Source organism: Puccinia triticina, chromosome 9A, assembly GCF_026914185.1.
Source record: "Puccinia triticina chromosome 9A, complete sequence".
NCBI classification, from domain to species: Eukaryota; Fungi; Basidiomycota; class Pucciniomycetes; order Pucciniales; family Pucciniaceae; genus Puccinia; species Puccinia triticina.
In genome coordinates, this window is record NC_070566.1 from 3,427,120 (window position 1) to 3,449,312 (window position 22,193).

A 22,193-nucleotide genomic window follows, 5' to 3' on the forward strand; every position below is an offset into this window, starting at 1 on the left:
TTCAGTCGGATATGATCATCTCAGTCCTCAGGTTCTTCTTCTTCTTCTGATTCATCACTATCAGAGTTGAAGGCTGGATCAACAGTCAATGGGGAGTTGTTTTTTCTCTTGTGACTTCCAAAAGGTCTCAAGATGACCTGAGCAATTAAGTTGAGGATATGAGCAAAACAAAAGACCCAATGCATTTCACCTTTGAAGCAAGGCCACCGGTAAGTCTTGATCTCCTCAATCATAGTCTTGTTGTTTGATGCGTTGTCTGTTACAATGCCATGGATCTAAACAAGTATAAGATTTCATTAATCAGCCAAATGAATAAGTGGGAGATTAGAAGTGTGAGAGCCTACCTTTTCCTTCAGGCCAAATTTTTCAACAATAAGCTGGACGGTCTCGGCCAAGTAAACACCGGTGTGGCTCTTCTGTAGGTTGACAAAGTCAAGCGGTGTGGCCTCCAAGTGATATCCCCCTTTGTCTTCTTCAACTAACCAATAAAGCACCGTTCCTAAGACGTCGAAACCATTTGGAGACTGCCAAGCATCAAGCCCAAGGTACATGGCGCCCTTATGATGCTGACAAGCAAGAGTAAAAGGGTCAGTTTGGTCAGTTTGATTGTATCAAAGACAAAGCATGATATGATTGATTGAACCTACCTTAAGTGATTCAATGAGTGATTCTTGCGCTGCCGTATAAAGTTTGGCAATGTCATTGGAGACGGTTCTCTGTTTTGTAAGATTCTTCACAACAGTTGGATGGATGATTGCAAGATGAGAGGTTTCTCCAAGGGAAGCAAATGGCCGGGCTGCTTGTGCACACCAAATGGCGTAAAGCTGGGGGACCTACCACATAATCAGAATGAATTGACAAAATCCAGAGAGAAAAAGAATTAAAATTATATATTCACCTCTTGCGGATCAATATCTCTGGTTCCCGATACCCCCATGGCGGCGAGTTTCTGACTTCCTTGCGACTCACGTAGTTTCTTGGTGCAGCTGGCCACATGCTTGGCAAGGTTTGTTGGTGAAGTCTAGTAAGTTGGTCAGTGGATCTTGGTACCACATCTAAAAAAACAATGGACATACAAAAGAGTGAGATACACAAAAAAATTGAAGAAAAAACCTACTCACGTCTTACACAGATAAGCAATCATCCGTCAACCATTTTTGTCCTTTAGGTCAGAAAGTGCAGGGGTATTTTAAGATGCATAGCATGCACTTAATTGATTCTTGTGAACACATTGCGCTTTTTCTGGAGCATAGACAAAAAGATTTAGCAAAGTAATCAGGTGCTGAGCTTCATGAGAAAAATAGATGCTTACTGAGATCTTGGTTGTCCGTGAGCATAGAATTGGAATTTTGAGTGCTTCCAGGAGTTGTGGAATTGACACTGGCAGGCACATCCTTGAAATCTGAATTGTTATCGAGATCAATTATTCCCTTATTTTGCTTTTTTCAAGAATTTTCTTTAGCTTCGGCTGGGGAGCTGGGTACAGAGGATGGGGATGCTTCATTATTGTGGTGGTGCTTTCTTCTGTTTCCCATGGCGAAGGTGGTTGTGATTGGCTGGTCTCAGAGTGAGAGATATGGTGACAAGGGCGAAGGCCAGTGCTGTGGATATCTATTGCCCCGACCCAACCCCAATGGAAGGTCCCCCGGCCACCGGTGCATACATATGTATGCAATTCAATATATGCATATATATATATTTATCTGGCTCTTTTACCATGGCGGGTGCCGGGAGGTACCTGTTGCACCAGAGGCCAGACACCCGCACCCGCACCCGCACCTGCCGGGGGGGTACCTGTTGGACGCTGGCAGTTACCTGCCCACAGACACAAGGTACCTGATGACATCTCTATGTAATTTGTATGTAATAGCCTCATAAATTTGAAACCAGATTCATCCACGCTTTATGATGATGTGTACATGTATCTAATGTATGTAAAATTTATTGTTATCTAATTTTTAATGGTTTTGGATTTGATTGGTCTTACCACAATGTAGAGACTAGTCATAGGTTGTCAGAAGTCATCATAGCTTGCTCGGAGTTGTTTGCAAACAATGGAACATTTTTTTGGTTGCACTCATTTGGAACAATCAACCAATCACAGTTTTCTTCTTTTGAAAAGTATCTCCAGTCACTCACTCTGGTCAAACTTGATCCCGTTCAACCTTCCCGGTCTGGAACCACCCGCTCTCCTCAAGATGTCATCTACTCGTTGTTAGGACTTGTTGTCTGTAGTTTTGAATGCCAGGTCTCACTGATGCTTGCTGGGATGCTTTGGCCATACTTCTACAGAGTTTTTGACGTCAGACAGCCCATTTTGGCGGGATGGCACCTTTTTCTTTGTCTAGCGTGATGTGATCAAACCAACGGCATGACCGCAAGTAGGCTGACGTTGGAGCCTTGCCAGTTTTTGATGGCGGGCACCTAAATCTGGCAGGATTGCACAGATCAAGTTATGCCCTAACTTAACAAAAGTCCCCCCTGGTGGGAGGCTCTCTGTGGCTGGCTGCGAAGCCATCCCTTCTGCAGGGAGGGACTTGCGCATTATCCCAAATTTTACACAGGAGCAGAAAGTTCATTTGGCTGAGAGGTTTTTAAAATTTTTATAGCTCCTCCCCCAGCCTCTCCACCAACATGCCCTATCTGTACCCTATGCTACTTTTCTTTCTCTAAAATTTGGTCTACTCAGATTTTTTCTATCACAATCTGTTGACCTTTTCAAAAGATCAAAAATGCACAAGTCTTCCAAATGAGGCTCCACTTGTTTGGGACTCCAGGAGTCGTTTTTCTGGCTACAAGATAGATGAGTGGCTCAAATTCCTCGCAAGAGCAGAACCTACAACTCTGTGTATTCAGTTTTTTTATATTAGTTGGGATTTGTAGTGCAGTAGGTCCTTTCTTCTCCTGCTTAAACCAATACATAACTCATAAGCCTCTCCTGTGGAGAGCCCTCTGGTTGGGGTCCCCCGGACCCTCCGCCCAAGAGGCTTTGTTAAGCTAGGGTTATGCCTGACCAGTGCTTGACTGTGGCATAGCATGGGGTCAAGCCAACAAGCGGCCACCCAAAATTTTCAACCCGTGGTGTAGCCCCCTCTGAGGTTTTGCAAAGAGTGTCACAGTGTGGGATCACATAAGCAGTTGGTGTTGAAACTCCACATCTCTCTCTCCTGTTTTCTCTTCCTTTTGCCCATATTTCACTCCCTTCTCTCCCTTCATATGAATATGCAGTTCCACCTTCTGCCCACAACCTGGCCCCTAGTTGTAATATTCATTGTGCACATCCTGACAATGAAACATCATCAGTATTGGCACCTTTTCCCTGAGACCATCGAGTCTCTTGTAGTGAGTGAATTTTCCCCTCTCACAAACTAGCAGCTTAGCCCTCTTTGAGGGCTTCCTTGTTTTTTTCTCTGCCTTGAGCTTTTTTCCTTGGGCTTGTTTTTCACTCTTCCCTCCGGCTCTGAGTCCAAAATTCATCATTTGGCAAGCTCTTAGTCCAGGTTCCCCCGCACCCCTCCTAGCTCAGCAGAGAGAAGCTGAACTCTCTCCTGGGCTAGTGGAGGACTTCCCGTCGCCTAAAAGGCTTGATTTCAAGGAGGCTGCTAAACCTTGTTTGCTGGTGAAAACTCGATATCAATCAAATTTCACCAGCCAGTAAGGTTTAGCCTGTCCCTCTAGAATAAGCAATTTAGCCGATGGGAAGTCCTCCAGTTTGCCAGGTGGGCACCAATTTCCTTTCTGCTCTTTTTTCTTATCATTACAGTCGTAATAGATAGAGAAGCTGAAATCTCTCCTGGGCTAGTAATGCAAACATGTGTGGTTTCTAGAATTTGAGCCTCTGTGACTGTGCCAGCTTCCCAGGTCCTCAGTGAAGAGTCCAACAGGAATCTTACACACTGGTCATAAAAAATGGGGTTTCCCTTTGAGAAAATACATGTTATGTTACATAGGTACCCTTAATTGCACCATTTAGGCTTATAATAAATTAAATCACTTTGAAGATTACATTCCCCTTTTGCATTTCACAACATGATTTGTACAACCCTGTGAATTTCACACCCCCTCGAACCCCAAAATTGGGGGCTATGCCCTTGTAAAAAATAACAAAATGAGATGATTGGGGAATATGCGGCATTGCAATTGGGAAAACGACACCCAAAAATGCCACAACCACAGAGTTGGTCAAGGCAGCTGTCAGAGCGGAGCCGTTTAACAAGTCCCAAAAATAAAGAGTGCTGGTGGACCCCCGAGCCGGGTAGGGTTTTCCCCGGCGTGGCTTAACCAGGTTTTGCTGGCGGCTCTGTACAGCAGTGCAGCTGAAGTGATTGATGATATTCTGGAACAGGAGCCGGGGGGGATCATGGGATGGATGGGTTGAGGTGGTTTGGCACTGCAGAGGTGTTGGATCCCGAGAGTGTTTTTTTGTGAATCCAAGCCCCGAATTACTCCCTCAACAGTATCTTCCAGTGTCGACACCCTACCACGCTCAGCAAGAACCATCAACTGAGAACAGCACGAGTATGAGTTCGCGCCACGACAGGGCTTACGACCGAGGCCGAGCCGACCGTGAGCCTGGCCCGAGCAGGCGGCCCCAAGCCCGGAGCAGCAACCGGGAGTCCGAAGACGCGGCGGATCCGCCTCTAATGTATGTAAAATTTATTTTTATCTAATTTTTAATGGTTTTGGATTTGATTGGTCTTACCACAATGTAGAGACTAGTCATAGGTTGTCAGAAGTCATCATAGCTTGCTCGGAGTTGTTTGCAAACAATGGAACATTTTTTTGGTTGCACTCATTTGGAACAATCAACCAATCACAGTTTTCTTCTTTTGAAAAGTATCTCCAGTCACTCACTCTGGTCAAACTTGATCCCGTTCAACCTTCCCGGTCTGGAACCACCCGCTCTCCTCAAGATGTCATCTACTCGTTGTTAGGACTCGTTGTCTGTAGTTTTGAATGCCAGGTCTCACTGATGCTTGCTGGGATGCTTTGGCCATACTTCTACAGAGTTTTTGACGTCAGACAGCCCATTTTGGCGGGATGGCACCTTTTTCTTTGTCTAGAGTGATGCGATCAAACCAACGGCATGACCGCGAGTAGGCTGACATTGGAGCCTTGCCAGTTTTTGATGGCGGGCAGCCCAATCTGGCAGGATTGCGCAGATCAGGTTATGCCCTAACTTAACAAAAGTCCCCCCTGGTGAGAGGCTCTCTGTGGCTGGCTGCGAAGCCGTCCCTCCTGCAGGGAGGGAATTGCGCATTATCCCAAATTTTACGCGGGAGCAGAAAGTTCATTTGGCTGAGAGGTTTTTAAAATTTTTATAGCTCCTCCCCCAGCCTTTCCACCAACACGCCTTATCTGTACCCTATGCTACTTTTCTTTCTCTACAATTTGGTCTACTCAGATTTTTTCTATCACAATCTGTTGACCTTTTCAAAAGATCAAAAATGCACAAGTCTTCCAAATGAGGCTCCACTTGTTTGGGACTCCAGGAGTTGTTTTTCTGGCTACAAGATAGATAAGTGGCTCAAATTCCTCGCAAGAACAGAACCTACAACTCTGTGTATTCAGTTTTTTTATATTAGTTGGGATTTGTAGTGTAGTAGATCCTTTCTGCTCCTGCTTAAACCAAGACATAACTCATAAGCCTCCCCTGTGGAGAGCCCTCCGGTTGGGGTCCCCCAGACCCTCCGCCCAAGAGGCTTTTTTAAGCTAGGGTTATGCCTGACCAGTGCTTGACTGCGGCATAGCATGGGGTCAAGCCAACAAGCGGCCACCCAAAATTTTCAACCCGTGGTGTAGCCCCCTCTGAGGTTTTGCAAAGAGTGTCACAGTGTGGGATCACATAAGCAGTTGGTGTTGAAACTCCATATCTCTCTCTCCTGTTTTCTCTCCCTTTTGCCCATATGTCACTCCCTTCTCTCCCTTCATATGAATATGCAGTTCCACCTTCTGCCCACAACCTAGCCCCTAGTTGTAATATTCATTGTGCACATCCTGACAATGAAACATCATCAGTTTTGGCACCTTTTCCCTGAGACCATTGAGTCTCTTGTAGTGAGAGCATTTTTCCCTCTCACAAACCAGCAGCTTAGCCCTCTATGAGGGCTTCCTTGTTTTCTTCTCTGCCTCAACCTTTTTTCCTCAGGCTTGTTTTTCACTCTTCCCTCTGGCTCCGAGTCCAAAATTCATCAGTTGGCAAGCTCTTAGTCCAGGTTAGAGAGAAGCTGAACTCTCTCCTGGGCTAGTGGAGGACTTCCCGTCGCCTAAAAGGCTTGATTTCAAGGAGGCTGCTAAACCTTGTTTGCTGGTGAAAACTCGATATCAATCAAATTTCACCAGCCAGTAAGGTTTAGCCTGTCCCTCTAGAATAAGCAATTTAGCCGATGGGAAGTCCTCCAGTTTGCCAGGTGGGCACCAATTTCCTTTCTGCTCTTTTTTCTTATCATTACAGTCGTAATAGATAGAGAAGCTGAAATCTCTCCTGGGCTAGTAATGCAAACATGTGTGGTTTCTAGAATTTGAGCCTCTGTGACTGTGCCAGCTTCCCAGGTCCTCAGTGAAGAGTCCAACAGGAATCTTACACCCTGGTCATAAAAAATGGGGTTTCCCTTTGAGAAAATGCATGTTAAGTTACATAGGTACCCTTAATTGCACCATGTAGGCTTATAATAAATTAAATCACGTTGACGATTACATTCCACTCTTGCATTTCACAACCTGATTTGTACAACCCTGTGAATTTCACACCCCCTCAAACCCCAAAATTGGGGGCCATGCCCTCGTAAAAAATAACAAAATGAGACGATTGGGGAATATCTCGACGACTAGCCAGTCGCGGCATTGCAATTGGGAAAACGACAGCCAAAAATGCCACAACCACAGAGTTGGTCAAGGCAGCTGTTAGAGCGGAGCCGTTTAACAAGTCCCAAAAATAAAGAGTGCTGGTGGACCCCCGAGCCGGGTAGGGTTTTCCCCGGCGTGGCTTAACCAGGTTTTGCTGGCGGCTCTGTACAGCAGCGCAGCTGAAGTGATTGATGACATTCTGGAACAGGAGCCGGGGGGGATCATGGGATGGATGGGTTGAGGTGGTTTGGCACTGCAGAGGTGTTGGATCCCGAGAGTGCTTTGTTGTGAATCCAAGCCCCGAACTCCCTCGACAGTATCCTCCAGCGTCGACACCCTACCACGCTCAGCAAGAACCATCAACTGAGAACAGCACGAGTATGAGTTCGCGCCACGAGAGGGCTTACGACCGAGGCCGAGCCGACCGTGAGCCTGGCCCGAGCAGGCGGCCACAAGCCCGGAGCAGCAACCGGGAGTCCGAAGACGCGGCGGATCCGCCACGCAGACGCAGATCGGTTTCGAGAGACAACGGCCTGGCTGGAAGCCGGGAACCACGACGCTATCGCTCCCGGTCTCCCAACCATCCACCCCGACGCAGCTCTCGCTCTCCAGCCAACCATGCAGCGTCGCAAGATAGGCCGCGACCTCATCGACAGCGCTCGCGATCCCGCTCCCCCCCAAGAACAAGCTCGATCCACAAAGACCGTCGTGAACTGGTGTCGCAAGATCGGCAATCGACGAACTCGCCAGCTCTCGTAACGTCTCGCCATAAAAGACCCGAAAGTCAGCAGCTCGATCGGAAGCAAGAAGAAGAAGAAGAGGAAAAAGCGGAGGAGGAGGAGTTTGCGGGGGCGAAGGATGAGCCGAACTTTAACCCGTCGGGCAAGCTAGCGGCGGAGACGAAGACGTTCAAGGGGGTGGTGTTGAAGTACCACGAGCCGCCGGAGGCGCGCAAGCCGACGAGCAAGAACTGGCGGCTGTACGTGTTCAAGGGCAAGGAGCAGCTCGACCTGTTCCACATCCATCGCCAGTCCGCGTATCTCTTCGGCAGAGACAGGGTCGTCGTCGATATCCCGATCGACCATCCCTCGAGCTCTAAACAACACGCCGTGATCCAGTTCCGGCAGATCTGCTCGACCAACGAGTTCGGCGACTCCAAGACCCTCGTCAAGTTCAGTCCGCTCTCCTATACTCTGTCTCGTTCGGAAAAAACTCCACTGACCTTCATCCGCCCTCCACTCCTCTCAGGCCATTCATCATCGACCTCGAATCGGCCAACGGAACCTTTGTCAACGGAACCAAGATCCCAGACTCACGATACTACGAACTCCAATCCGGCGACGGTCAGTCTCTTCTTTCCCCCCTCCACACGCAAGATTCCGTGCACCCACTCTGTCGCGTCCAAGGCTTATCAAATCTATTTCCCTCTCTCCCTCTCCCCCTCGTAGTTATCAAATTCGGATGCAGCACGCGAGAGTTTGTGCTCATTCCAGAGACCTAGAATACACTTCTCCATTTTTTATTCCACAAAGTTTTGTTCCAGTACCCAGGAAAAACTTACATTTCCGAATGGATGAAAGTGGGTGGGTTCACGTGGAAAGGGTTGCAGCCTATATACCAGGCAGAGAAAATACCCCAGGTGTATATACAAAGATAGGGGGTCTTGCCTTGACCCAAAATGCCAGTCACAGTGGAGGACTTCCTGTCAAGTCTGGGAGCCTCCCAGATCTCAATTTACACACCCATACTCTTAATTTTTGGAAGAAGGGAAAATGTTTTCCTAACCCTACAGCTCATGACTTTCATGTGCACTGATTGTTGGAGGTCTTGATTTAGGAGTTTCTAGAGCTCTCTAAATGCCAACGGGAAGTCCTCCAGTACTTGTTAAGTGAGCAGCAAAGATAGAAACTATTATCAAACTGCGGAGCAGTGAAGACAGCTTGAATTCCCCAAGGGGAGGAAGAAAGCAGCTGTGCCAAGTTGAGCTGATGGCTTTCTCTTAGATGAGAGTGTTCCAGCAGTAGGCAGGGCGGCCAGAAGAGAGGCTCTACTAGACACTGGGCTAACTTAACTAAGTCCCTCTATTGAAGGGGGGACACTGTCCCGCAGGGACCCTCCCAAGGAGGCACTTAGACCCTATGTCCAAGTTCAGGCTGACAGAATCAGAACTATGCCATTTTTCAAACCTTTATACGTTGCTATATGTCGCAAGGGTTAGCTCAAATCTTAGCTTCTTGCTACTTTGGCTGAGGCTTAGCTCAGCCCAGTGTGGTTGAGTTTGAAGCCTAAGCTAGCTAGCTGCGAGCTACACTAGCCACCGGTAAACATGCTCTAAATGTTATAAGTTAATAGTTGCATTGTCGTATAATCCACTGCTGCTCTCTACTTTAATGTTCATTTTAATCACCGATCCCCATGGCTATTACATTTTCTTTTTTGATAGTTGGTTGCGTTTGTTGTTGTACATAATTTTTTTGTCACACTTTTCGCAGATCGTGCAGCAACCATACTCCTTTATGCTTGTTTAGGCTACTGTCAGGTTTGCGTTTGGCGGGATGTGTGGGAACGGGGGTTTTTGTAGGGTTTTTCTACGATTTTTCTACGGTTTTTCTACGATTTTTCTAAAGGGTCAAGTTCCCCTCTCTTGTGAGCGTGAAGATGTGGTCGCCGATGACTCGCGCCTGGAAGCCGGTCGCGCAGTACTCGAAGTAATCTAGGAAGAAGACGAAAAGCAGGGTAAATCGTTACCCCCCGTTATATCCCTCTCTCTCTTTCTCTGCCCGCTGTTGGTTTTTTGCTGGGAGAACTAGGATGGATGAGGGGGAGGGGGGACGTACAGATCCATTTGCGTTTGAAGATCTGGATCCGGTGCGGGTTGTCAGCGAGTTCAGGGTACGTGTGCAGCAAGCAGGGTGCGACCAAGCGGTCGAAGTTGTCGGTGAACCGGCGCTCCCATTCGCGCAAGGTGCGTGCATAATCTGTGCAGCCCCGTGCAAGTCTCTCAGTGTCCAGTGGTTCTGTGTGTCAATCTAAGGGGGAGAGGTAGGGCACTGACGGGGGCCGATGTTCTGGACCGAGTCGATCAGCAGCCGCTGGCTAGAGCCCTTCGCGATCGCGTTGGTCATGAATGTGACTGAGGGCAGGATCCCGCCGGGGAAGATCCACTTACGGATGAAGTCGACTTCTCTAAGAAAGAAAAAAAAAAGAAAAAAAACCCCGGCAGCTCAGTGTAAGACGTCATCATCCTTCAGCCCGGATTGTAGGGAAAGACACAGACTTGACGTAGCGGTCGAAGCGGGATTCGGGGATGGTGATGACCTGGAAGACGGCGATGCCGGAGAGCGGGTGCAAGCACTGATGGACGACTGCGAAGTAGCTCTCGAGGAACTCGATGCCGATGCTCTCGATCATCTCGATCGAGACGAGGCGATCGAATTTTGTGTGCTTGAACCTGGCGGGCAAGTCGCGGTAGTCGAGCAGATGGACGACGATGGAGTGTTCGAGGCCGGCCTGGCGGATGCGGGCCTCGGCGAGCGCCTTCTGCTCGACCGACAGGGTCACCGTGTCCACCCTGCACCCCGTCCGCTCGACGGCCCGGATCGCGAAGCTGCCCCAGCCCGAGCCGATCTCGAGCACCCGGTCGCCCCTCCTGATCTTGGCCTGATCGATGATCAGGTCGAGCTTGGCGTACTGGGCCGTCTCGAGCGGGTCCTTCGTGCCCTTGCCAGCCGCCCGATCGTCTGCTCCCTGGTCTGCGCCCGGGCCCACAAGATCGCCGTCCGGGCCCCCGAGGGAGGGGGGGAAGTAGGCACACGAGTAGGTCATGTCCTTGGACAGGAAGGCCTCGAAGATCCCGTTGGACAGGTCGTAGTGGGCAGAGATGTTGGAGATGGTGTTGGAGATGGTGTTGACGAAGCGCGAGTTCATGAGGGTGTTGAGGGAGCTGAAGAGGGACGCGCTGAGCATGGACATCTCGGACAAGTGGGCCCGATTGAGGATGAAGATCTGGGGGGAGCAGGCATACAAGGATCAGTCAAGCAAGGTAGACGAGAGAGTTGGGCAGGAGGGGCGGACCTTGAAGAGCGAGTCCAGACGGTGGACGTGGATGTCGCCGACCATGTATGCCTCGGCGAATCCGATGTCGCTGAGCAGGAACATGCGGAGCCAGAAGGCGTCGTTGCGGACATCGATGACTGCCACGAGCTCGTCGTTGGTGACTGGGTGGACCTTGGAGCGGCCGAAGACGAAGCTCTCGGCCGGGGTGGTCAGCTTGATCTGGCCATGCTCGATCCTGCTCATCAGCGAGACGATCGTCTTCTTGGCTGCGCTCCTCCAGGAAGATGCCCGGTCAGCCAGCTAGTCAGTCAGTCGGCAGCTTGAGAGAGACGTACCCAGTGCGACGAGCGGGTAGAAGGTGGTGGTGCTGACGATGGCTTCCTTGAGCCGGAGGAGCGAGCGGCTGGTGAGGGCGAGGATGGATGAGGAGTGGGCATAGTTGGTTGTCTGGAGATAGTCGTCGTCCATCGTGGCTGTTGCTGGCTGGAGTTGGCCTCGATCATGTGTCTCCCTGCATGCAAATCTCCAGAACTATAAATCCTCCCATCTTCTGCAGAACTCGGACAGCTCCAGCTCGCACAACAGCCACTGAGCTAGGAATTCACCACATCAACAATTGTTTTACAACAGCAGGAAGAAATGCGCGTCACCCCAAACCAGTCTTACTTATTTATCTTCAAGAGGAACAACCTGTGTTCTCTACCTGTTTTTTCTCTTTTATACTTTCATCAAGCAGTTATGTGGATTTGAAATATGGATCAAGTCTTCATATCTTTACAATTTTTTATCACTGCTGGTTGAGGTTCAAGGTAACCATTTGAAGGCGTTTATATTTACCACACCTTTCTTTTTTGAAAGATGACCAAGATTTCTCTTTATTGTCTTTTTCAAGAAGCTTGGACAAATATTTTTTTATTTGTTCTCGCAAATCCATCCAAAGTACATACAAACCTGCTTTCTGAAAAGCCCAAGTGCAGAAAATCCCAGGCGGGTTTGGCCCCACTTGAGACTGCGTGCTGAAGCATGCCACATGACCTGCCCAACCACCCCTGAACCCAGAATTCCAAAGGCCTGCTCAAGATCACGCAACCCCAATCGCTGAGGTTTCCGACGAAGTGGTTCGGACGAAGTGGGTCGCTCACTGGGGTTCACGGAGCTCTACTGGTGCAGGCATCGTTCTCCCCCCCCTCTCTCTCGTTTCCCTCCCCATTGTCTCAATTGCGGCACCTATCAGCTGACCACTATCATTCGCTCCTATTTGCAGCTGAACGATGCGCTACCGCCCTTACCAAAAACCATGTCCGCAGGCATCAGCACCATCGTTAGCACAAATTCATCCGGAGGTCTGCGAGCATCTCCATCCGGATCTCATGGGTCCGCAAACCTATGCCTACCACAATCAGATTCACCCAAATGGCTCCGGCTCGGCATCACTTTCCGGCATGCCCCCTCAAGCTTCGACCCCTGTTTACCCGGATTTGGTCCACCCAAAGTTCCACGAACGCTCTCTGGTGCCCACGGGATGGAATGTGGAAGATTCTCAAACCTCCCGATCGGATTTCGAAGAATTACCTACTGATGTCGTCCCACTCCCACCTCCGCCACCAGCGCAGGCCGCCGTGGTTGACGTCCCATCTTGTTCTGTCCTGCCAATGACTCCACGTATGTTTGACTGCCACATCACTGTTGTGGTTTACTGCTCGAAGAAGAATAAGCAAAAGCAAGACGTTTGGAAGTCGATAAGAACACCCAAAGATTGTTGGATCACGTTTGACTGCAGATCAATTGACTACGAATCCTTCCATCAATTGGTCGCTGACGAGTGCTCAAAGACTTACACCAAAATGCCGAAGTTGGTCTACAAGGGGACAATCGCCTGCCCACCGACTATATCTTGGACCGCCCACATTTGTCGGAACAAACAATGGCTGATGTCTTCTCCAAAACCAATGACCAAACAAGGCCGAATTTGCTGCGTGGATCCAAGCAATCACGGTTTTCAGCGTCAAAAACGGTGGGATTGTTGCCAAGATGAGCAACCCCGGCGACAAGATCGTTCAGGCAGCAAATGAGGATTTGCTTTCAGAGACGGTCCGGCGGAGTGAGGCTCGGGAAGCCACTTTGGCGGCGCAATTGCAGGGAAGTTCCTCGGGTTTGGCTCCTTTGGGGTTGATGGGCGCGGACGATTCTGATGTGAGTATGAGACCGACCAGTTTTTGTATGATACCAACCAGTTTTTCAGTCAGTGGGCCAACAAGACTTACAGTGCAAATTTTGTCTCTCAACTGGCATTTATACTTAGGGAGATTCATGCGATGAAGAATTTCAGGCACGGGCAATTATCAAAGAAGATATATTCAACAGATACAAAAGGAACACCAGTGTTGACGCCGTCCACCCAATCTACCCCGATCCGACCGACTTTAACAGATACATCATTCTCACTCCGGGGAACGTGGCTTTATGGGCCAAAGCCATCGTAAGTGGCAGAATCACTTACTTTACGTTTGTCTTGCAGAACCTGACAGACCAAATGTGTTTTATGCAGCATCAAAAGCATCCAGGTGTTAGTGTTGTATCTCCACCGACCACGCTCAAGTTTTACAATTGCAAGACCAAGAAATCTGCGCCGCTGGGCGGCTCCCCGAGTGTGCCCGCCCCGCAGATAAATACATCCGAGATTGTGGCAACGGTGATTGCGGCCTACCAAGCGACCATGGCAAGCCAAGGAACGACAGGAACGACTCGCGGGCCGTCCCCGCCATCTGACGTGGCGGACCCACCCGCGGCTGAAAACCCGGGGGTGTTGGCGGATTACTTGAGGTTTGCGGGGGTCACCAATACCGAAGAGACATTGCGAATCTTGGAGCGCAAAGATATTGACAGCTACAAGATGTTTGCCAATGGCTACATGCCCGAGGCCGATTTGAAGGACCTGGGATTAACCAAGGGGACACTGGCAAAGCTCCGCAACAATGTTCGACAACATCAACGCAGCCTTGTGCGAGAGACGGAATAGTTCTTGTCTTACACCCATCATCTCTCCTAGTCATCGATCTAAGTGTTTCTCTCCCTCAGGCGTTCTCCCTGTCTTTGAATCCTGCGAAAGAAGGTGTTTGGCTTATCCAAAAATATAAAAACCAAAATGTCTGGACACGCGCGAAGAAATTTCATTCCTTGCGCGTGTAGTCACTGTCTTGTCTCTGTTTTCTTTCCCGGGACCTCTGAAAAAATATAAATACTGACTTCTGGTTGAAAGCGATGAATATCTTGTTTGGATCTGAGCGTACATTGTCTGCTGTGTCTTATTGCTTTTTTTGTGCCCATGGCCTCTGAGTCTGTCTGCACATTCCAAAACGCAAAAACATTTCTTTTGAAGCAATAAATATCCTGGATTTGAATGTGGAAATTATCTTGCTTGCTTGCTTGCTTGCTCTCCGCGCACTCTCATCACCAGCCAAAAGTGGCGACTTGCTTGCTCTCCTCACCAGCCAAAAGTGGCGACTTGCTTGCTCTCCTCACCGTGTCCTCTCCACTCCATCAAAGTGAATATGACTTTGAAGATGTTTGCATGCACTTCATCCAAATCCAAAGAAATGAAAGATGAACTTCTTGCATACTCACCGCTCACGCTCAGTGAAGTGATCACAGGGAAAAAGCATGGGACTTATTCCAAAGCTGATAGCAAAACCGAGTATTTGGGTGTGTGGCGCAAGGCTTGGTTTTTTGGACACTCACTCACAACATTGCATTCATTGAAAATCTTTGAAAACATAATAGAGAGGAAAACATTTGGTTCTGTATACGTGCGGAAAGCTTTTGGTTTTCAGGTCAGAGAGAGAGATAGATAAAACAAAGTTAGCTACTTCGCTACTGACATTTAGTTTTCAGGTCAGAGGGATGAAACTTTGCTACTGTGGACTTCGGTGGCAATGAGAAGCGGGCAAAAGTATGATGGAATAGTGGAATCTATCTATTTCTTAGATTTTACATCGGCTTCCAACAGCGCAACCCCCTCACAAAGGAGCCGGGCGGTCCCAATAGGGAAGCCCAAATCAAGCAACTCGTCTTCGCTAGTACTTCGAAAGAAGGTCCATTGGATGATCCCATGATAGCACAATAGCCGACGGGTCCCAGAATCATCGTTATGAATTCTGGCCACATCGAGGAACCTTTCCAAACTGACGGCTCCGGCCTGCAAGTGGGCAGGTTTGGGCCCAAGCGGGATCCTTCGTTGAGTGAGGTTGACGTGTGAAGCCGGACGACGCAATGAAGTAACATTGGACCCAGGGAGAGAGACCACACGGCGCGCTCGGGCTGGGAGAGGTCCAGCAATGATCTCAATCTCGTCGGCAATGGCAGTGGGGCGGTCTTGAGCCCGGGTGGGCGGAGCCAAGGGGGTGGTGTGGGGGGCGGAAGGACCGTTGGTGTGGTTCGCGTTAGTCCCCGCAGCGTGAGTCTTTGGTGCAGAAGTACCATTGGTCGTGGGATTTGCATTCCCTTGATGGGCCGAACCGCTGGCTCCCGTCCATTTTTGCTACCAAGCACCGAGGAGATACCAATAAATAATGATTCCGAACGTGTCTTCCAAATAAATCATCACTTACTTTTTTATTACCTGAGTCCAAAAGCGTGGTGGGGGTTGTGGGGGCCCGATGGCCCAACCCGCCGGGGGCTGTTGACTTCTGTATGATTTAAGGCGTGCAAACAAACAACAGGAAGATTGGTATCTTCTCGGTGCTTGGGTGAACGGAGAAGGACTGACCTTGAACTTCATTGCGCCTGGGGTGGTCAACGCCATTGCGGGCTGACGAACCTCATCGGCGTCCATCGGATGGCCTCGTTTTTGGGTGTTTGTCTGCCCGGGGGTTGACTGATTTAAGGAAGACAATGCATCAGCGACCGCAGATCATCTTATCTATTGTTAGCATCAGGGAAATCAGAAAAAGAGCTCACATTGCCGTGAGCTTCCTTTGGTTGACGCATAATCAACTTAAAAACCACAGGATTGGGAAATAAGTCATATGCAGCCTCCGCAAATTTGGTGAACGATGCCGGGCCGCCAATCAAAATCCTATTTTTAATCGTGTAGTCCGCATGTCCAGATAGTGTTACCTGCCAGGCAATGGCTCCACTTTTGTTTCCATCTCGCAAAAGCTGAAAGAGCAATCCTTATGACCCCGGGGAATAAATTCCAAGACCTTTGTTTGAAAATTGTCCCAAGTTATCGAAAGAAGATCAACTTGCAGTGACCCTATGTCTTGGATGGGGGATATGATGGTCCAAGGCGGCGGCGCTGGGGAAAAACTACAATCTGGGAAGTTTGGCTTTTGATGATTCTCGATAAAAGCCAAGTAGTCCACACATATGGACGCAACACGGGGTGATCTGACAATGTTCTCCCCCGCCTGGGTCTCGGGGCATAGAATTCGGCTTGATTCTTCGGACATATCTAAGGCCTTGCAAAGAAATCATCAAGAAGAAATAGTCGTTAACAAAGGCAGACCAAAATAAGTGGATGACACCCACTTGGACAGTTAAAGAGCAGGCTGAGGTCGGGCTTGGTCAGGATCCGATACTAATATTTGGGTGTGCATCTGTGCCCCTTATATACACGCCTGCCGGCCTTTGATTCAACCAGGCAGCCAGCCTACCATCCCCCAAGGGAGCCACCTCATGATGGCGATGACAGACTGCGGGCCGGCATGTTGTGGGTGGGTATCATTGCCTCATGAGGTCTGGGCATGACATACTGCGGGCTGCCAAATCTGTGAGTCCAATTGCGTCAAATTGCACGCATTGCTGGTGGATCACGAGGGTCACCTGAGGCTGTGGGAAGCACCGACCGTGGCTGAGCTGATCCGCCGTATGTGATAGAGATCTGGCCCCCCCAACGTTTATTGAACTGGTCTCTCCACGTCTCCACGTTCACGGGTGGGAAGCAAGCTGGGCCCTGGCTGATGTGATAGGGGTCTGGTCCGCCCGACATTTATCTCTCCACGCACTACAGCCATTGGAATGGATTTCCAGCCCTATTTAGCCCTCTGTAGCAGCAAACAGGTCAAGTGAGTGAGATGTGGAGGACAGACATGTTTGTATTGTTTGCGAAGGGCATTTTGGCTAGCAGGCACAAAAATATATTTGGAGGAGACAACCACTATGCTATTCAATGACCAAGCCGCTATGAGCAAAATTGAGAAAGCCGGTGGAGAAGACGGAAAACCAACAACCGGGCCATAGCAAAAAAAACAATGCGGATGAATGATGAATCATTCACAAAAATGGTATTCCTGAAGGTCTGGCTCATCCAACGTGTCGGGGCAAAGGTATCCAGCGTGCCTGAAGAGTTTCTGACAGAGACGGGCCAAAATAACTTGATATGCGGTCCGTTCAATCTCCCACTTGGGGTCTGCGGCCTGGACAAGGGCTTGAGAGCGTCGCAGATCTGACTTGACCTGTGAAAAACACAGCTCGATGGGATTGAGCTCTGGGGTATAGGTTGGCAGAAAAACCAACTTCACCCCTGCACATTGACACAATTCCTTGATTCGGTCGCCAATGTGTATTTTCGCATTATCGAGCACGAGGATCGAGTTGTTATCAGGGTAACGGTTCATGCGAGGAAGCTATGTACAGAGGTTGAATGCAAGTACCACCTCAATAGAAATACCCCAAATGAGACGTCAAGTGAGAGTTGACTCACCAGTGAATACTTCAAGAAGTGCGCAAAATTGCGACCCTTGACATTCTCATCGGTCACAGTCACCTCAAGTAGTCCGTTGAAACCAATTGCCGGTATCAGTGTGAAGCGCGTTGCATGTGGGTCGCTGATTGTCCTATTGGCCTCATTCCCCTTTGTAGAACAAGAGTATGTTCGCAGCAGGTCCTTTGAGAAAATCGAAGATTCATCTAGAGATAGACAGGAGTGGTGACCACATTATCAGCAGAGAAACTGATATGCAAATCAAATGAGGAGTACATGCCACATAAAACTGACCGCTAAAGACCAGATACTCGGCAGGCACGGTTGCCATCCTTTCAATGAACTCGTGCTTGGCCACCAGAGATTTCTTGATGTTGACCGTGTTTGCCTTCTTCAACGTGACCTCCATGTCTTCAATGAGGTTGCGGTGGAGCGTAGTGAGACTCAAAAGGGTGTCAGTTTCGTCGTAAAGCCGTTCCTGTAACTCATCCAAAAACAACCCCGGCTCAGAACAAAGGAGCTCTTTGATAAAAACCTGGTCTTCAGTAGTGAGCAAACGAGTCGGCCCCTTCTGCTCGTATTGGGAAGGATCTCGAATGACTCTTTGAGTGACACGGTAGAGCTCAATCCAACAATTGAAAGATTGTCGGGAGATCAAAAACCCTAGCGCTTCACAGATGGCCAACCTGGAGTATGATTGTGCAATCATCCGGACGGTTGCAATTTTGGTGCCAGGGTCGTATTTCCGATATCCCATTTTGGTCAGTGGTTCGGCCGCCAAGAGATTGGAATGGGCTTGGAGGCTGGCTTCGCTGGCGCCGGGCTATGGGCTGGGGGGGGGGGGACGAATAGGGGTGGTGCTGGGATATTGCTTGCTGGAGGGGCTGGCTGCCGAATAAGCTCAAATGGGCTGTGGGGATTGCTGGTGGGGTTTGGTGCTCTTTGGCCATGCCACCGTCATGTGATGGATGAAGCCGTGCTGTGCATTCCAGGCCAACCTTATTGCTGAAGTGTGGGATCTGCAACACCCTGCAGATCCGCAGCCCAGCTGACCAAAGCTGGCCAAGTTGGTAAAATTTGGAAAATCCGGATTTTCACCCTACTATTTCCATAACGAAGTAAAATATTTTTGATTTGTGTCCAAGCTTCTTGAAAAAGACAATACATCAAGTCTTGATCGAACTTAACACAAGTACCTCGCTGCTGCGGGCATCTGGTCTTGCGAAGCAAGCCTCCAATAGCCCTCGGCAGGAGGGACTTGCGCGCTATCCCTTTCGCAGAGCCTAGAATTTGAGTTTGGCTGGGTGGTTTTTTCAAACCATCACAGTTCCCACCCCTCACAACATTAAACCTTAAAGATTTGCTTGGCACAAAGCCTTGCTTCTTGTGCTTCATCCCACACAATCTGAGTTATGTTATTGTCTTTTTCAAGAAGCTTGGACAGGCTTGGACCCTTTCAATATTTTTTGTTTGGGTGGATCCTTGCAGATCCCATATTTTTCTTATATAATTCTTGACAGGTGTCAGATGCGGCCCAAGGCTAACTCTCACCCCAGAGCCATCATCCTCCAGAAGAAAGTCAAGGAGTTGACTTCAGTAAAAAGCAAGTTCAAATTTGGAACCAGGGCTTAAAGAACACCCCTCCTGCCCCCCTCATGTTGCTGGACCCTGAACGGAGGGGCCAACGAAGCCCGGGATCGTTATGCCAACTACAAGGACAAGAGAGATGTGGGATAATTGAATCCAAAGTTAATCTTGAATATGAAAATAAAGCCATACAATGAAACAAAAAAAATCAAAAATTGTCCAAGCTTCTTGAAAAACATAATACACCATTTCTTCAAGGTTAAATAAATGATCAAAGTGTTATAAAATCTTGGAGCTTACTGAAGTCAAGTAACAGAAGAGATGTGTGCTCAATGAAATATGAATATTTTTCTTTTGACTTACAGTTCATTTTCACGGCCGCATAAACCAGTGTATACACACTCAAAAAGCTCATCCACCCAATCACTCTCAACAATCAGCAACACCAATCACTCTCATAAACCGGCAACACTAATCCCAGCCAAGAATCCAGTCTACCCTTGCCCACCATGACTCAACCAGCACCAAATCCCAACCCAATTCCTCCAGACCTCCATTTTGAACATCAGAAAATTTTCTTGCTGTAGCGCTCTTTTGCACAGCGCTCAATCAACGCACGCAAGTCAATGTCACTAAGCTTGGTGATCCACTTAGGCAAGGTGAGTGCGGTCTTCTTTCCATTTGAAGGATCCGGCCACAGATTCAGTTTGTCCCTTGTTTTGGCAACATCTGATCTTGATTCTCTGTCAGACATGACCGGCCATGGCTGCAGGCAATGATTAGTTATGTTGATGGTGTAGTTGTATGAGCCAATCTCCCTCAATCTCACTATTGATGATCTACATATGCACATGTTCACTACTGAGCACGGTCCTCAAACTAGCTTCATGTGAAACAAGCTATGTATTACTTTGAGGGTCCGTGCTCTTGTGCTGTAATGAATCTCTGCAATTCAGGCTTACAGAGTCAGTAGCACTCTTGAACATATTTTGTATTGTATAATTTTTCAGGATTTCCATGAGTCCGTAATTAATAGAGAAAAAAATACAAGCCTCAGCGCTTGCATGTTGGGCTCATCTGGAGCAAAAAAATAATAATACAAGTTCTTGTAGAATGACAGAGATACACAAGGAAAAGTGAAAAGAGGGGTGAAAATCCCATTCTCCGTGCGCCAGGATGGGGAGGTGCGGTATAAGTCCCTCCTGCCGAGGGCTGTTGGAGGCTTGCTTTGCGAGTCGCAGCAGCGAGGGACTTTGTCGAGTTCGAGTCTTGATCTGAAAGTTGGATGGGTGCATATAATGTCAAAAAATATTTTGTTGAGATGGTGAAGCCTGTTTAGTAGTCCTTGTATGCTTGTATGTAGATATGCTTCTACCAAGTAGCCCATCACTACTGCCTACCGGCTCCTCACTCAGTTTCTTCTTCCTCACTGAATCTATTCCATATCTTCACTGCCAAGCCCCCTTTGTGAGTATTGGTAGCCCTCTCAGTTTCAGTCCCTGGTGTCCCTCAACAGGTTATGAGACCCTCTTAGTCTTGCTTGGTACTTCACATCAAATCTTCTTCCACATCCTCTTGGAATCAGAATTGCACTCGCCGCTGGCCACACGACCAAGATTCTAATCACCTGATTACACTCTCAATTGTTTCAACCAGCATGTCGAACTACCGAATGGTTCATAACGTTTCATCTATACTGTCATCAATTGCAACTTTGGACGGCACTGAGGCTGTTTTTCCTTGTTGGTGGGATTGACTAGATGGCGTTCTGGGAATGCAGAACACCCTGGACATAGTGAAAGGTTCTCTTACTCGCCCTAAAGACAATAATAAAGCGGACACCTCTGAAATTTGATCGGCCAACTTCTCAAAAGGATACAACCCAAAGGAAATCGCTGCTGACTGGGATGCACTCTTGGATCTAGCTTGTCACACAATCTGGCTAACTCTCTCCGATCCTTTGTCCCAGCAATACCAAAAAGTCAAACCAGCATCTTGTTTATACTCGACTATCGTGAATGCTTATGATAAGAACACTCGAGCTTGTTGCATGCGTCTCCACAAAGCATTTTGGAATGCTTGTCACGATCCAAACAAACCCATTGCTCTATGGATCAGTCACATACGAGTAGCTGCCGACAATCTCTTGACGGTCAAAGAACTCCCGACTGATTGTCAAATCGCCAATCATTTAGTTGGAGGACTCGATGCCTCATGGTCAAATGTCAGAGATGCCATTGTCTACACTGCAACGGAAATGTCCCTCGACGACGTTGTTGGAGCTATGGAAGCCCATGAAGTCAGTCTCAACGGAAACAAAACAAACGATCTCCCCTCGATCTCTGCTGCCTACACCAAAAGAGTAGCCTGTTTGAACTGCGGCAAACGCGGACATTGATTGAACGAATGCCCTAAACCCAAGAACTTTGGTAAAACCAAAGCTGGTGCCGCCGCCGTTGTCAAGCTAGGCGGTTACAACTCAGGTTCTGAAGACGACAACGAAGAAGTTCATGTTGTATACGAGTAACTGATCCTTGTGAAGCTATCATTTTTTTTATACTTTCTTAGTACACTATACATAAATACTTAGCCTACCCCATGGTGATTCCACTACTATTAGTATACTTTTACTTATGTTAGTACAATCACCATTTTATGATATATTTAGTAGTGCTGAAATATGCCTTGGTTATCAGTAAGGGGGGATGTTGAGATGGTGAAGCCTGTTTAGTAGTCCTTGTATGCTTGTATGTAGATATGCTTCTACCAAGTAGCCCATCACTACTGCCTACCGGTTCCTCACTCAATTTCTTCTTCCTCACTGAATCTAATCCATATCTTCACTGCCAAGCCCCCTTCGTGAGTATTGGTAGCCCTCTCAGTTTCAGTCCCTGGTGTCCCTCAACATATTTATCAGTGGAGGACTTCCCGTTGAGTCTGGGAGCCTCCCAGATCTCAATTTACACACCCAAATTCTTAATTTTTGACAAAAAGGGAAATG

At 48.4% G+C, this 22,193-nt stretch overlaps 4 protein-coding genes across 4 annotated transcripts; 2 read left to right on the forward strand and 2 right to left on the reverse strand.

The window, feature by feature from the left end:
* Positions 1-4,520: 4,520 nt before the first annotated feature.
* PtA15_9A344 (uncharacterized protein) lies at positions 4,521-8,347 on the forward strand (the record flags this gene model as incomplete). Its single annotated transcript, XM_053172542.1, has 5 exons — positions 4,521-4,615; positions 7,145-7,629; positions 7,738-8,017; positions 8,095-8,189; positions 8,295-8,347. 5 exons carry the CDS (start codon positions 4,521-4,523, stop codon positions 8,345-8,347), a joined length of 1,008 nt encoding a protein of 335 aa, XP_053023772.1.
* Positions 8,348-9,467: 1,120 nt separating this feature from the next.
* Positions 9,468-11,370, reverse strand: PtA15_9A345 (uncharacterized protein; the record flags this gene model as incomplete). The annotated part of the gene is made up of 6 exons (XM_053172543.1): positions 9,468-9,559; positions 9,684-9,824; positions 9,902-10,032; positions 10,124-10,851; positions 10,921-11,168; positions 11,238-11,370. The coding sequence occupies 6 exons, from the start codon at positions 11,368-11,370 to the stop codon at positions 9,468-9,470; spliced, it is 1,473 nt and encodes a 490-aa protein (XP_053023773.1).
* An 803-nt stretch (positions 11,371-12,173) lies between these two features.
* Positions 12,174-13,921, forward strand: PtA15_9A346 (uncharacterized protein; the record flags this gene model as incomplete). Its single annotated transcript, XM_053172544.1, has 4 exons — positions 12,174-12,758; positions 12,865-13,095; positions 13,205-13,381; positions 13,451-13,921. The coding sequence occupies 4 exons, from the start codon at positions 12,174-12,176 to the stop codon at positions 13,919-13,921; spliced, it is 1,464 nt and encodes a 487-aa protein (XP_053023774.1).
* Positions 13,922-14,875: 954 nt separating this feature from the next.
* Positions 14,876-15,888, reverse strand: PtA15_9A347 (uncharacterized protein; the record flags this gene model as incomplete). Its single annotated transcript, XM_053172545.1, has 4 exons — positions 14,876-15,439; positions 15,510-15,587; positions 15,668-15,775; positions 15,859-15,888. The coding sequence occupies 4 exons, from the start codon at positions 15,886-15,888 to the stop codon at positions 14,876-14,878; spliced, it is 780 nt and encodes a 259-aa protein (XP_053023775.1).
* Positions 15,889-22,193: the final 6,305 nt, after the last annotated feature.